Here is a 14,025-nt window from a genome sequence, read left to right on the forward strand (position 1 = left end):
CCCCCATTCTTGGGTGGTCTCGGGCAGGACCAGCACTACCTGGCAGCTGGGGTGGGGGCACCTCTGGCATCCGGGACCAGGACCCCAGGGCCCTGCCCCATGCCAGGGGCGGCAGGGGCGGTGCAGCTGCCGAGCACCCCTCTCCTGGGCAGGCCCTGTGGCGATGCAGCCAGGTGGGCACTGTCAGCCTGCGGGCACAGCATAGCCCTGCGGCTGCTGCCGTTGGCGGAAGCATACCCAACTGGACAGGGCAGGAGAGCCTGGCGGAGAGTGACCCTGAGATGTGGGCCCTGGTCCAGAAGGAGAAGGATCGTCAGTGCCGGGGGCTGGAGCTCATTGCCTCTGAGGTAGGACATGGGGAGCATGGGGCACATCCATGTTGTTGGGGCGATCCCTGTTCCGGCAGGAGCTCTACATGCCCTGTCTGACCCTGATTCCCCCCCAGAATTTTTGCAGCCGGGCAGCACTGGAAGCCCTGGGCTCCTGCCTCAACAACAAGTACTCGGAGGGGTACCCTGGCAAGAGGTAACGACAGGAGCAGGACGTGGTCTCTGGACCTGGCTGGGGCATGAGGGTGCTGGGGACTGGGGTGGCCATTTCAGAGGGGGCTGCCCACTCCACTGTGGCCACTGGGGGACAGTGGGAGAGGTTGTGGAGTTCCCAGGCACAAGGCAGCCCTCTACCTCATTTCTCCTCCAGGTACTATGGAGGAGCTGAGGTGGTGGACCAGATTGAGTTGCTGTGTGAGCAGCGGGCTCTGGAGGCATTCGACCTGGACCCGTCCCACTGGGGAGTCAACGTTCAGCCCTACTCAGGCTCTCCGGCCAACTTCGCCGCCTATACAGCCCTGCTGCAGCCCCATGATCGCCTCATGGGGCTGGACCTGCCTGACGGGGGCCAGTGCGTGCATGCATGGGGCAATGGGGGGATGCTACCCTTTGGGAGTGGGTGCCTCCCCCTGGCACCCGGCTGATCCTACATATCCCTCTGTTTCTCTGCAGCCTCACGCACGGATACATGTCRGACATCAAGAGGATCTCGGCCACGTCCATCTTTTTTGAGTCGATGCCCTATAAACTTGACGTAAGTGGAAGGGGGCTGATCCCTGAGGGAGAGGGGGGTCTCCTGGCAGAACCCTGTCTCAGTAGGGCCTTTTAGGAGGCTCAGTGCAGGTGCTGCCGCTCCACCATCTCCTCTTCTGTCTTTATGCCTGCTTTGTGCCAGCCACATCTGTGTGTCATAGGATGCTCAGGGATGCTGGTAATTCAGCCCTGCCAATGCCCCAAACACTGTGCTCAGAGCCAGGAGGTTTCTGTGCCCCAGCAAGCTGCCAGCTCTCATGTCTGTCTGTCTGTCTCTCGCAGCCAGCCACGGGGCTGATTGATTACGAGCAGCTGGAGAAAACAGCGCGGCTCTTTCGTCCTCGCCTCCTCATCGCCGGCACCAGTGCGTACGCCCGCCTTATAGACTATGCTCGCATGAAGAAGGTACGGGGGGTGAGCCTCTCCGCCAGCTCAGCCTTGGGGAATGCATTGCTGGTGTGAGGCTGGTTACACCCTGTCTGTGGATGTGGGATGGAGAGACAGGGAGAGGTTGTGATTCCCTCGTGCCCTGGGTCCCCCAGGTGTGCGAGGAGGTGAAGGCCTACTTGCTGGCCGACATGGCACACATCAGTGGGCTGGTTGCAGCCAAGGTCATTCCTTCGCCCTTCGAATATGCCGACTTGGTCACTAGCACCACCCACAAGACCCTGCGTGGCGCCAGGTGAGGATGTGCCCTACCTCCCTTTCTGGGCAGCAAGATGCCTGTTCATAGGTATGGGATTTGCAGGGATGGAGGGTACAGAAATAAGGCTTTTATTTCATGTGCTAGCTAGGGGGCAGATCCCCAACCCAGAGCTTGGACAGGAGGGATAATGCCCCTGGGAGTCCCAGAGGAGGGCTGGTAGATGTCTAGGTCAGTGCTCTTTGGAGGGGCTGAGTCCTGTGCAATGGCCTCCATGGGGGTTCAGCAGGCACATGGGTGGAGCAGTGCCTGCAAACTGTCTCTTTGCCAACAGGTCGGGACTGATCTTCTATCGCAAGGGCGTACGCTCAGTAGACAAGAAGACGGGCAAGGAGACACACTATGACCTGGAGGACAGGATCAACTTTGCTGTCTTCCCCTCCCTGCAAGGGGGCCCACACAACCATGCCATTGCTGCTGTGGCAGTGGCCCTCAAACAGGTTTGTATAGGGGGCCCTGGGCTTGGGGCTGGGGAGGCGACACAGGCTCCCTTGTTGACATGGTTTGTCCCCTAGGCCAGCTCGCCTGCTTTCCGCCAATACTGCCAGCAGGTGCTGAAGAACGCCAAAGCCATGGCACAGGCCCTGCTCCAACGTGGTTACACCCTGGTATCAGGTAATTGCTCTTTCTTTGGTGCTTTCAGGGATGAGGATGGATGAGGCTGTGGTAAGTCACAAGTGACAAAACTTGGTCTCGGTCCACTAGCCAGCAGTGGGAACAGTGTGTGTGTGGGGGGGGGGAGTGGGAGGGGAGCAGCACTGGTAAGAATGACCCACTAGGGCTCGAACCGGGGGACTGAAAGCAGAGGGCAGGAGACCCGGGCTTGGGAGCTGGTGTTGGGGAAAGCACAGGGAGGGAGCACTGCAGACCAGGGTTGTGGTGAGGCATGGCAGCGAGGAGAGGGTAGGCTGGTGGAGGGGCTACATGGAGCTGGATGTTGCTGACCCACCTCATTTCCTTTTGCTGCTCCCCAGGTGGGACCGACAACCACCTGGTGCTGGTGGACCTGCGGCCCAAGGGCATTGATGGAGCACGGGCTGAACGAGTTCTGGAGCTCGTCTCCATAACGGCCAACAAGAACACATGTCCTGGGGACAAAAGCGCCCTCACACCTGGGGGGCTGCGTCTGGGTGAGTGCCCTGCTCTGGGGAGGATCTTCCTGCCTCTGTCCAGCCCTTTCTCTGGGGAGGGTTCCCCAGGCTCTCACTTGGGGATGTTCCCCTCTCGTTTCATCTATATATCAGAGGGCTCTGTGTGGGAATTCAGAGCTGGTTTCTGGTTTGGAGAAGAGATGTGGGACCACATGCAGTCTGGGATGCTGGATTTGGATTCTGCTCCACGCACAGCTCCCCAGCCCTGACAGGATTTGTGTCTCCAGGTGCCCCCGCACTGACTTCCCGCCACTTCCAGGAGGGCGATTTTCAGAAGGTGGTTGCTTTCATCGATGAGGGCATAGGACTGGCTCTGGATGTCAAGAGCAAAACGAGTGAGTGAGCTGGGGGCATTGGTCTCCCCAGGGTGAAGGATTGAGCCAGCTTCTCTCCCATCAGGGGCTAGGGCTGCACCCCAGGCTTGTGCCAGCCTGCCTTCCCATTTAGGGATGGAACCAGGAGAGGGATGGAGTGGGATGGACCTGCAAAGTTTCCCCTGGCCGTTCTCATCTGCTCTGGCTTCCCCCCACCCACCAGGCAAGCTCCAGGACTTCAAGACCTTCCTGCTGCAGGATGCTGAGACCCAGCGCCGCTTGGCAGACCTGCGCCAACGTGTGGAGACCTTTGCACGTGCCTTCCCCATGCCTGGCTTCAGAGATCGTTGAGTGGGGGGGCTCTCGCCCTCCCCCACACACACACACTTCAAGTCTGGACTACCTGAGACCAAAGGGAGCATCAAAAACACCCTGGGGCTTCTGCATCCCCTCAGTCCCCCACCAGCCCTCTGGGATCAGGCACTTCTTCCCCAGTGGTTGGGGGGCTCGAGGGGGGCCCACCCCAGTCCTGCTCCTGGGTTCGGAGACCAAGCTGCCTCCCAGCGGGGCAGAGGAACCATTCCTGGCACCAGCCCTGTCCCTTGCTCAAAGGAAGCCTTGCACTTTTCTATGGGGAGAGGGTTGCTAATAAAACTGGGTCCAAAGCATGCCTGTGGAGGTATGTGGGGTACTGAGCTGGACTGGGAAGGGTTGAGGCAGGTGAAGGTGAAGACAGTGTCCCCAGAGCTGTGTCAGCACTGTGCCAGCCTCAGGGCTTAAATGCCCTGGCTGCAGCAGGGGCATCCTGCGATGTGCCCACCTCACCCTGCTGGTGCTCTGGCCAGGGTACTGCAGGGTGGAGGCAGAGCCTGGACAGCAGACATCCCCTGCCCAGCCTGGGAATGTGGGATGAACCCTTCCTTGCCTCCATTTCTCCATCCCCTCTTCTAAGTCAGTGCTTCACCCAGCAGGCTGTGAGTGGACTGGGGAATTTGAGGGAGTTGAACTGAGCCCCAAAGGCAGGCAGGTACATTGGAGGGATGGTGGGGGCAGTGTGAGGGGGGTCTCGGCGGTTCCTTTTCCCTGTCCCCCACCCCGTGACACACCACCTGGCTGGAGGCTGCACAGGCCTGATGCCTGCTCCCAGACATGTCGCAGTGCCATCTGCTCTGTGGTTACTGGCTGTAGATTCCCCCCTCAGCCTCAGCCAAAGCAAACAGCACTAGGCGCCGCACCGCTCCCCCCACCCACCCCGCCTGCCACCCCGGYTGCCAGGTTCCTGCCCCGCAGCACGTAGCTTGGGTGGGGAGCAGAGTTGGGCTGCCCGTGCATGCTATGGGCGTGTGTGCATTGGCAGGAGCATGTGGCTTGCTGCTCCCCTGTACCCCAYGGGGTTCTTCTGCTCCCCCAGTCTYGTTTCGTGCTGTCTCTCTGGAAAGGGCTGGGTCTGGGACATGGTGGTTGGTGGGCATCCCCTGGGACCCTGGAGCGTGGGAGACAGGAAACGTTGTGCTTGGGGGTCAAGGGCTGAGGACTGCTGAGCCATCCAGCTTCTAGCGGGATGCAAACGCTGCCCCTCCCCCTCCCCAGCCCACGAGTGTGTGTGGGGCTGTCCTTGAGTGTTTAGCAGTGTTGGGGGGAGCAGAGTCTCTGAAGTTTATGGGCCTGGGAAACAGTTTATATAACATATTTTCCTGGCCTCACCCCCCACCCTGCCACCCAATGCTTTATTACAGTCCTATGAGTTTTATGGAAATCTTGCAAGCTGGGAGAGCAGTGCCTGTGGCTGCTCCCTGTCCAAGTGCTGCGGCTCTGCAAGATGCAAGGGCGCAGGTTTGCTGGCAAAGGTGTGTGGGAGTCCCACTACTCCTGATGTGGCATGGTTTATTGCTGGGGCATGCAGCCCCCTATTTGTGGGTGCTGGGGGGTTGCTCAAGACTGCGTGCAGGTGATGGCATGTGCTGTAGTGCTGTGGGACTGGTGGTACCTGAGGGGGCTGGCTGCGAAGCAGCAGGGGGGCATGGTGCTGCTCGGTGGGCATGAGAGTGCTCTCCCTCACACTGGCGTGGGAGCTCCTTCCCCATGGCAGCTCAGAAGCTGGGACGGTCCTTCTTGAGGCTCTTGTAGTCCGTAGAAACTGCCATAAACTGGAGAAGGAGAATGATATGTGTGTGTGTGTGTACACGCGCATGCCCCACGTGTGGAATTGCAGCCTGGCCTTGGCTGGGGCGGGGGTGTCAGCTTCCCTTCCCCCAGGAGCTTGAGCCTCGCCACCCCCCTTCCCCCCCCCGCCCCGGTCACAGGGACATGGCTATCCTGCTCCCCCATGCGCCAGCTCCCCCAGTCCACCCCAGTGCTTACTTTATACTGATCCGTGGGGCTCAGCTTGTTCCAGGGCTCAGGGTTATTCTTCCGGTCCCAGCTGCAAGTGGAGATCGAGCCATCAGTTCCTGTGAGAGGATGGGAGGCAACAGGACCCCACAGCCCTGCATCCACCCCATTTTACCTCAGTAATACCTCCCCCTGCCAGGGCTGGTTCCTTGTGGGACTCTCAGGTATCACCATGGCAACATTTTCCTTTTTTACTGTGGGGACTGGCAGATTTGGGCCGGGGCTGCTGCCCCATGGGCCTGGCCTGCTGTGTCGGGCCGGATATCCCAGGTGCGCGGGTGCGTGTCTGCCCACTGCTCACCCTGGCCTGCAGCCACTGGAGGCACCATCCTGCTGCGCCCTGACCGGGGGGGGGGGAGGGGGGCGGCTGCCTCCCTCTCTTCCCCCTCCCCGTTCACTCCCAGCCCTTGGATGCTGCCCCAAGACCCCAACCCTCACTTCCCATCTCGAGAGCTGCTTGCTCTGCTTTGCATGCCTGCCAGGAGTGAGCCAGGGCTCAGCACTGCTGTGCCGTGCTTGTGGACGTGCAGCGCGGCTGCACAGGGCAGCTGGTGTGCATGGGATCAACCCCTCCCAAGCAGCAAAGGTCCTGTACTGTCCCGGGAGGGGCATTGGGAAGGCCAGTGGAGCCGTGGGACACGTCCCTGGAGAAAGCAGCTCACATCTGCCCTGTCTCCTGTCCCCCTGCGATCTGCTGCTGTTGGCCTAGAGCAGAATTTTCCATCTGGGAAGTGGCGGGTGGGGGGGGGAGGGTGTGCTGTAAGCCTGGACTCTGGAGCTGGTTAACAGCATTAACATGCTGGGGCGGCGGGTGGGGGGGAAGAGATAGTTGTTTTATCTCCCCCACACACACACCTCTGGGCTTGTATGATCAAAGACAAGGTGCCTGAATCTGCTAATTGCTGAGCTAAGTACCCTGGGCAGCTGGCATCAAATTAAATCAATGAGCGTTTTACCAGGAGCAAACAAATATTAGATAGGCATCAGGCAGCATGGGGCTGCAGGGAGCATGAACCTGGAGCTGCAAGGGAAACAGCCCTAGCACAGCATGGCTGTCTGTCTGTCTGTCCCTCTGCCAACCCCTCCATCCCTCTGTTCCTCCATCAATCCATCTCTACACCTCGTCTTTCACCCGCTCTCCATCCATTCATTCTTGCACTGCTTTTATCTGTGTATTCATCCCTCTCTCTTGCCTCCATCCCGCCACCAGCCAGCCAGCCTACTACTTTCCTGTTCCTCCGTCTGGCCCTCTGTCAATCCATCCATCCCCACGCTCTCTATCAGTCACAACTGCTTTTATCTGCCTAGGCTCCCATCCATCCATCCCACTCCCTTCATCCTTCCCCAGCCCCTGAATGTCTCTTGCTGCAGCAGGGCTGGGGGCTCTGGCCCTCTCCCCACCACGCAGCGGTAGGGTGACCTTCCTCCTCCCCTTTGTCTTTCTGCACCCAGCTTTGGCCACTGCCACATGCAGGGGTGTCAGGTGGAGGGCTGTGTCTCACTCCTGGGGCCCTGACATCTGGGGTGTGTGGTGCCCTGAGACTGGGCTGAGGGGCACCATGGCCCCACCGCCCCATACCTGACATCGGGACTGTACAGCGCCAGCCGCAGCAGGTACAGGACAGCACTGCCCAGGCCTACGCTGATGAAGCCAATGAGCGGGATGAGCTGCAGCGGGGGGGGAGAGAGAGAGAGAGAGAGAGAGAGAGAGAGAGGGAGGGAGAGATGAAAAATACCCCAATAAAATGAATATTTATCAGGCCGACTGGAGAGTGAAAGGGAGAGCTGACACGTCGGGAGATTTACAGGGGAAATATGGCAGAGCAATCCTGTAGCTGGGCTGCAGTACACAGTGTAGCTGTCAGCTTGAGTGACTGAATTAAAAGAGGAAGAGAAAAATCGGCTCCTGCTGGAGGGGAATTGGATTTGGAATGAGCAATTGCTCCCCTTGCGCCCGCTCCCGGCCTGGGGGGGGGGGGGTGTCTGGCCCTTCCTAGTGGGCATCCGCACCGGGCCTGTGTACCAACCTCTGCCAAGGCCACCACTTCCAGTGTGCTCAGGTCTCCGTACCCGGCATGGCGTGGTGCCATGTATGCCATGCTGGACCTGTGGCTCCCCCTGGCCTTGGGGCAACAGTGACGAAGCAACGCACGAGGGGTGTGTGGCTCCCCGTATGCATGTGCACGCGCGCACACACACACACACACACACACACACACACAGGTACACACTCTTTCTGTGCCAGGCGATCCTGCTCCTCCCACTGCTTGCTCCACAGCACCTGGCGGGACACAGCCTCAATTGGAGCTGAGACAGGGCTGCCTTGACCTCCCTGGATGGCAGCGGACCCTGTGCCAGGGAAAGCAGCTGGCATGTAATGAGCCGCCTGCCCAGCACTGCCCTGGGGAGCCAAGCACCTTGCCATGCCCGTTAATGCCAGGCAGGAGCGGGGCCGCCAGCTCCCGCGCTCCCCGCTGCTTGCATTGCGAGCACCCACATTGACCGTGCTCCTTGTACTCACACTGTCGGTATCTGCACTCCCCTCCCTCTCTGCACTTGCATTGCCAGCACCTGCACTCCCCATGCTCACATTGCCGGCACTCCTGCTCCCGCTAGGCACAGCAGTTGGATGCAGTGAGCACCTCCCCACCATGCACCTTGGCACTCCCCAGCAGGGTGGCAGCATCCCAACCCCTTTGGCCCGTTCTTTGCTGAACCCCTTCACAGCCTGTGGGGGGTGGGGACGGCAACCAGGCAGAGCAATGTCCTGTCCGCCCCTCTCCAAGTCCCCTGTTCTGACCCCATCCTTTCCCGCTGTCCCTGGTAGGGCCAGAGCCCATTCCAGAGTCCCCCCTAGCTACTCGGCACTCCTGCTGGCCACACTGATGCCATCTCCGAAACGAGAGGGGAGCAGCACCAGCACATCGCCATCCTGGATGCTGCATGCAGCCTGGTGCCAATAGGAGCTGGCAGTTGCCGCTGCCCAAATGCACTGGATAATCAAGAATGCTCTGCAGTGCCGGAAAAAGCGGTGCCTGGTGGAGGAGATTCGGGGCAATGGATTCATCTCAACAGCTGCTGCTGACACCTTCTGGGTAATTAATGCCCAGAAAAGGCTGGGGAGCAAGGGGGGCAGGGCCTTGTGCAGCTCTGCAGCAGCAGAGGGGGGCACTGAGGGGGCCTGACCCTCTCACCACACACACATATTGTGAGTTTGACCTTAAAGGTATGTCAAGTTAAAATGCTGCTTGTGTATGCTCACACCACAACACTGAGCTGTCCGGGAGCATTCACCCTTTAACCTCAGCAATAGAAGCTGCAGGGGGACTGGTGCAGGGAGCAGCACGGTCCTGCCCCATCCCCACCCTGCTCCTGCTGCCTTGCCTGCAAAAATAAGGAGGAAAATGGTCACAGGGATGTCAGGTGAGGCAAGGAAGCTGCTGAGACCAGCACTTGCTGCGAGGGGGTTTGCAGGAGGCCCTGTGCCCATGGTGTGGCCATGCGCAGCCTGATGCCCAGTGTGCTCCCATCCTGGGCCTGGCAGCCGGACTGGTCCTGGTTGTATGGGAGGGAGGTCCTGGACTTGGCCCTCAGGTGCCTGGCAGCCCTGGGACATCAGCTGCTGCCAGGTAGGGAGAGGATACCTCGCTGTGGCAAGGTGAATGTGCTGAGCACCTGCCTGGCACGGGCTGCCACAGATCACCTGTAATGGATGACATGTAAAAAAATCACCCTGTCCTGCGCAAGACCACTGGGGAAGCTAAGGCAAGGCATGACCAGAAAAGCTCCAAATTGCCCTGCTCTGAGCACAGAAACATGCAACAGTGCTGGGAGGATGTCACAGCAGCCTGTGCCCCTGCAGCCTGGCTCCAGTCRTCCCTGGCAAAACTGAACCCCAGGCTGGCTCCTGCTCCAGCGGCCAGCCACTCCCCCTTGCCGAGGCTGCCAGCAGTGCCGGGTGTCCTGATGCTCAGCCATCGCACATCATTCTCTCCAGCCTGGCCGCTGCCCCCTACTGCCGCCACCAGCTGCCAAGCGCTTACGTGACTTGCAGCCCTCAGCCTGGAGCTGCTGAGCCCTCCCCAGGTCCTGGGCTGAGTCCCACTGAGGGGAGGGAGCCTGCCCGGCCAGTGGAGGGGCCACCCCAGCCGCTGCCCAGCTGCAGATGCAGGGGCTGTAATTTATGAGGGTTTGAGCTATTTAGTGCAGGAGCCCTCAGCCTGAGTTGCTCATGGCAGGGCAAAGCAATGGATCTATGCTGCAGGGGCAGCAGTCAGCACCATGCACCCAGGATCAGTGGGGCCAGGGAGGAGGGGGTTGATGCCTATTCCTGCCTCCTCAAAGTGCCCCAGGAGCAGGGCCCTTTACCCTTCAGGCAGGGACAAACAGAGGTGCCCACAAGGTGAGCCCAGACACGTGCCAGCCTGGACGCATGCCAGCTTGGATACATGCACAAGCCCAGCTGGGCTCAGAGACTCGACTCTGCACCACAACCACCCACACCACAGGGAGTGGGTTCAGGCAGCAGAAGGCGCCTCCATGTCCTCCGGCAGCTCCTACCCTACCATGACTGCAGCCGGGGTGGATGGGGACGAGCCTCAGGGTTTGCCCTGCTGTGGGAGCCTGGGACAAGCACGCTGGGGTGCAAGTGGAGTCTGGCAAGCAGGAGAAAAGTGGGCATGAGCACGCCTGGGGCAGCAGGTGCAGGTCCCTGGGGGCTCGGCAAGGGGGGGGGGGCTACTGCAGAGGCTCAGAAGGGTGGGGAGGTTACTGAGGCATGGGGGGCTTTGCACAGCTGGAGGGGATGCGAGGGGTCCCAGGTGGCTGCAGGGTGGCATGGAGGGCTGGGGGGGTGTCATGGGAGAGGGGTAGGGGTGACTCACGCCGGGGTGTCGCTTGATGTGCCGGGAGAACATGGCTCCGAGCAGGGGGCCCTTCATGCTGGAGCAAGAGGAGGCGACAGGGCTGCGCGGCAGTGGGTTCCCGAGTGCTGGCTGGGCAGTAGGGTGGGCGGCCGCCACGGAGGAGGTGTCTGCACCATGGGGAGGGACGGGGCGGGACGGCATGGGGAGCCCTGTCCAGGGACACAGCTGGAAGTACTCTGCGGGGGGGGGGGGGGGGGGGGGGGGGGGGGGGGGGGGGGGGGGGGGGGGGGGGGGGGGGGGGGGGGGGGGGGGGGGGGGGGGGGCGGGGAGCGGCACATATTTTGCCCCTTCCAGGCTTGCACCATGAGCCCTGATGCCTGGGTTGATGATGGGCTCTGGACCCCTGCCCCCCACCCCCATATGGTGCTGCACCCCAGACGACAACTTGGACCTCAGTTTCCCCTTGTGGGCCAGGGGCTGCCCCCCCTCCCTCCACATGCAAATGCTTCACAGGTGGCTCTGCACCTTCGCTGCCAGGGCGAACAATGAGTCGTGTGATTTGTTATGACAACTTCCACGATGTTTGCTGCCTCCCCTTACCCCCCTGCCTCCGCCCCCCTCCTTTATGATAAATGACATAACATCCAATTTACATTTAGCAATGCAAATCTCCCTGGCAGTAACAGATGCTGCTGTGCATATGGAAACTGGCTATTTGTATCCATTGGCTCTTAACAAAAGACGGGGAGATTAGTGGGCAGCCCAAAGCCGCAAGCGCTGGGCCCCTCTTGCCCAACCCAGGGACTCACCATGCTCCAGCACCAGCAGGAACCTGAGAAATCCCCCCACGCTCGTGCAGCCTGTGTCTGCGGGGCACCCAGAGACGTAAAGACTGCCTTGGAAAAGAGGCTTGGGACAGTAGCCATACGCAGTCTTGCAGGAACCTCCCTGCGGGCATAGGCCTGGGGTGCCTGGCACACATCCCTGCTGCTGAGGGCTAGTGCCCTCCCATTAGCCCAGTGGCTGCTCACATACATGCGTACGTGGACACACAGCTAGGCACACGTGTGCAGACATGCACATACATGCACACACGCACCGCAGCTCTGCTCTGCAGCCATCACCCCCTCCTCCGATGCTGCCACTCCATCCTAACTGCCTTCTTTCCAGCAAAGCATAAAAGGACAAAGGGGATAAACTTCTCTGGAGCATGCGGAAATAAATAAACAAGGCTAGAACTGCAGCCAGCAGCGCCCTGTTGAGGCCTTTGTTGATATAATTAGAGTTTTGAAATGGGATTGATTAAGTGCCACTCCCCAAGACAGAGTGTATCCTGCTCTCGCCAGAGCCATGCTCTGTCCTTTGTGCTTTCCTCCACCCAAGACAGCTGCAACAAGGGAGTGGGGGGCACAGTGGCAAGTGCACAGCGGTGTCTTGGGGAGGGGTACAATGGGAAGTGCATGGCAGTATGACAGGRGCACAGCAGGGGGTGCATGGCAGCATGATGGGGGGCACAGTGGAGGGGTGTATATCACATGCCAGGGTGCATGGCAGAGGGTACACGGCAAGGGGTGCACAGCAGCATGTCCATGGTGGGGCACAATGGAGGGTGCATGGCAGCGTGCTGGGGGCATGGTGGTGGGGGGGAGTGCATGGCAAGGGGTACACAGCCACATGTTAAGGGGGCACAATTGGGGGTGCACACTGTGTGCTGGAGGGGGGTACAGTGGCAGCATGCAGGAGGTATTAATGGGGCATAGGGCTTCTTGGTGCCAGGGTGCAGRGATCCTAAGGTGCCTGGCCACTTTCAAAACCAGGGATGCTGGGGGGATCCTGCTCAGAGACAGGTCTTCTTCAGAGCTACTGCGCTCTGAACTCCCTGCAGACAAATCCCAGCCTCCCTTGGAGATGCAGCGGGATTCCCTGCCCACAAAACCCAGCTGCCTCCATGCTCATTAATGATTATAATTAAGAGGCAGTTTAATTCTGTGCTGTGCTTCCCTCTTCTGTGGTGAGGAGTGCTAGTGCCCTGCTGCTCCGGTGCCTGGTTGAGTGCTTGGCCCTGGCCCCAAGGCAGCAGCTGCCTCATGGGTTCAGCACTGCAGTGTGCTGGGAGGATCCCCATGTGTCCCCTCCCCTGGGGGAGATACACAACAAGCACAAGCAAATGGAGGTGGCTGGCGTTTCCCCTGCTTTTAAGGCTGTCCCTTTCTGGCACCATGCAAATCAAATGGATCAGCGCTTTTGAGAATGAGAAAGATAGCCCTCAAATCCTTCCCAGAGAGGGAAGAATTGCAGTGGCTGACCCTCCACATGTGCACAGCCATACACCTGCAAATGCCGAGACACGCACACATGCACATTGAGACAGCATGGCACTTGGAGGCATGCGGGTGCAGACACACACACATACAGACACACATATGCACATACACACCCCCTACAGAGATGCACAGATACACAAACTTATGTGAGCAGGGATACACTCATGTATGCACACACACATGTGAGAGCACACATACACACGCACACACACAGGTGTGTAAGGGTCCCGCAGTGGGATAGTGGGAGCTGCTCTGGCACAGCAGAGAGCTGAGGAGAGAAATGCTGGGGGGCCTGGAGGGAGCTGCCAGGCCTTGGCGCTTATTCGTGCAGCTGCTAGAGTGGGTGTTTTACAATCACTCCAAAAATATTATTCAAGATGAAGGAGAATCACGGCTGCTGCGAGCGAGCACAGGACCATCGCGGGGAATTTATCATCCTGAATTGGGTGACCCCCCCACAATGCTGAAGTGATGAAGTGCTTCATTAACGGGAAATGCTGCAGCTTGGGGCTGGACGTGCCTGCACCTGAGCACGGCGCCACTGCTGCCGCAGCCCTGGCAAGTAGCACCCCCCACCCCTGCATAGCCCCATAGTGTGCAGCCTGGCCCCCACAGCCAGCCCTGGCGCTTGCTCTCCATGCAGCCTCCCACCGCTGCTGGGACAGGAACATCCCCGCAGCCCTGTGCTGAGCCACGCCATTTCCTATGTGCTTGTCCTAAACCCCCCAGCTTTTGGCCAGGGTGCAGTGGAAACCATTGTAAAAAATTAATACTGGCGAAAGTAAACAAACAATAAACAAAGAACCAGTAATTAAAGGGAGGGATTAAGGAGATACATTCTGCAGCCCCCCCAGCAGGTGCTGTGCGGGGGGGCCCAGGAGGGTAGGCAGCAGCTGCCGGCGGGGCAATGCTGTACCATGGGGCTGCAGCACTGGGCAGCCCTGGGGACCCCGGCACCTCAGCCCCTCGCACCCACATGTGTCCTGCTTGGGGCCCCCGCCCGATGATGTCACAGAGCCCCTGTGACCTCACAAAGCTCCACCCCCTCTCTGGGACTTGCTGGAGACCATTCATCAGCCACCTTGGGCACACCTCGTTTATCCCTGGTACCCTCATTTAAAGGCTATTATCACACTAATTCCCCCCCCCCCATCAATCACGGGGTGCCAGCAGAGCCATACTCTGCCTCTGCTGC

The 14,025-nt window shown here is 59.9% G+C and overlaps 2 protein-coding genes across 2 annotated transcripts in view; one reads left to right on the forward strand and one right to left on the reverse strand.

Moving 5' to 3' along the window:
- Positions 1 to 3,918, forward strand: part of SHMT2 (serine hydroxymethyltransferase 2) — a 5,603-nt gene extending 1,685 nt beyond the window's left edge. Inside the window, exons 2-12 of the mRNA XM_085316198.1 lie at positions 28 to 347; positions 446 to 525; positions 700 to 900; positions 1,002 to 1,083; positions 1,365 to 1,487; positions 1,625 to 1,764; positions 2,060 to 2,225; positions 2,301 to 2,400; positions 2,760 to 2,915; positions 3,164 to 3,271; positions 3,474 to 3,918. Coding sequence (XP_085172324.1) covers positions 28 to 347; positions 446 to 525; positions 700 to 900; positions 1,002 to 1,083; positions 1,365 to 1,487; positions 1,625 to 1,764; positions 2,060 to 2,225; positions 2,301 to 2,400; positions 2,760 to 2,915; positions 3,164 to 3,271; positions 3,474 to 3,601 — 1,604 coding nt within the window. The 3' untranslated portion in view covers positions 3,602 to 3,918. The remainder of the gene's footprint in view (positions 1 to 27; positions 348 to 445; positions 526 to 699; positions 901 to 1,001; positions 1,084 to 1,364; positions 1,488 to 1,624; positions 1,765 to 2,059; positions 2,226 to 2,300; positions 2,401 to 2,759; positions 2,916 to 3,163; positions 3,272 to 3,473) is intronic.
- A 988-nt stretch (positions 3,919 to 4,906) lies between these two features.
- On the reverse strand, positions 4,907 to 10,654 carry COXFA4L2 (cytochrome c oxidase hypoxia associated subunit FA4L2). The gene is made up of 4 exons (XM_085316211.1): positions 10,525 to 10,654; positions 7,221 to 7,309; positions 5,612 to 5,672; positions 4,907 to 5,397 (listed from the first exon to the last, which is right to left on the reverse strand). The coding sequence occupies exons 1-4, from the start codon at positions 10,579 to 10,581 to the stop codon at positions 5,341 to 5,343; spliced, it is 264 nt and encodes an 87-aa protein (XP_085172337.1). The 5' UTR covers positions 10,582 to 10,654; the 3' UTR covers positions 4,907 to 5,340.
- Positions 10,655 to 14,025: the final 3,371 nt, after the last annotated feature.

This window comes from Rhea americana, unplaced genomic scaffold (assembly GCF_003343005.1).
Source record: "Rhea americana isolate MKP2758 unplaced genomic scaffold, rheAme1 scaffold_457, whole genome shotgun sequence".
In the NCBI taxonomy this organism is placed as follows: Eukaryota; Metazoa; Chordata; class Aves; order Rheiformes; family Rheidae; genus Rhea; species Rhea americana.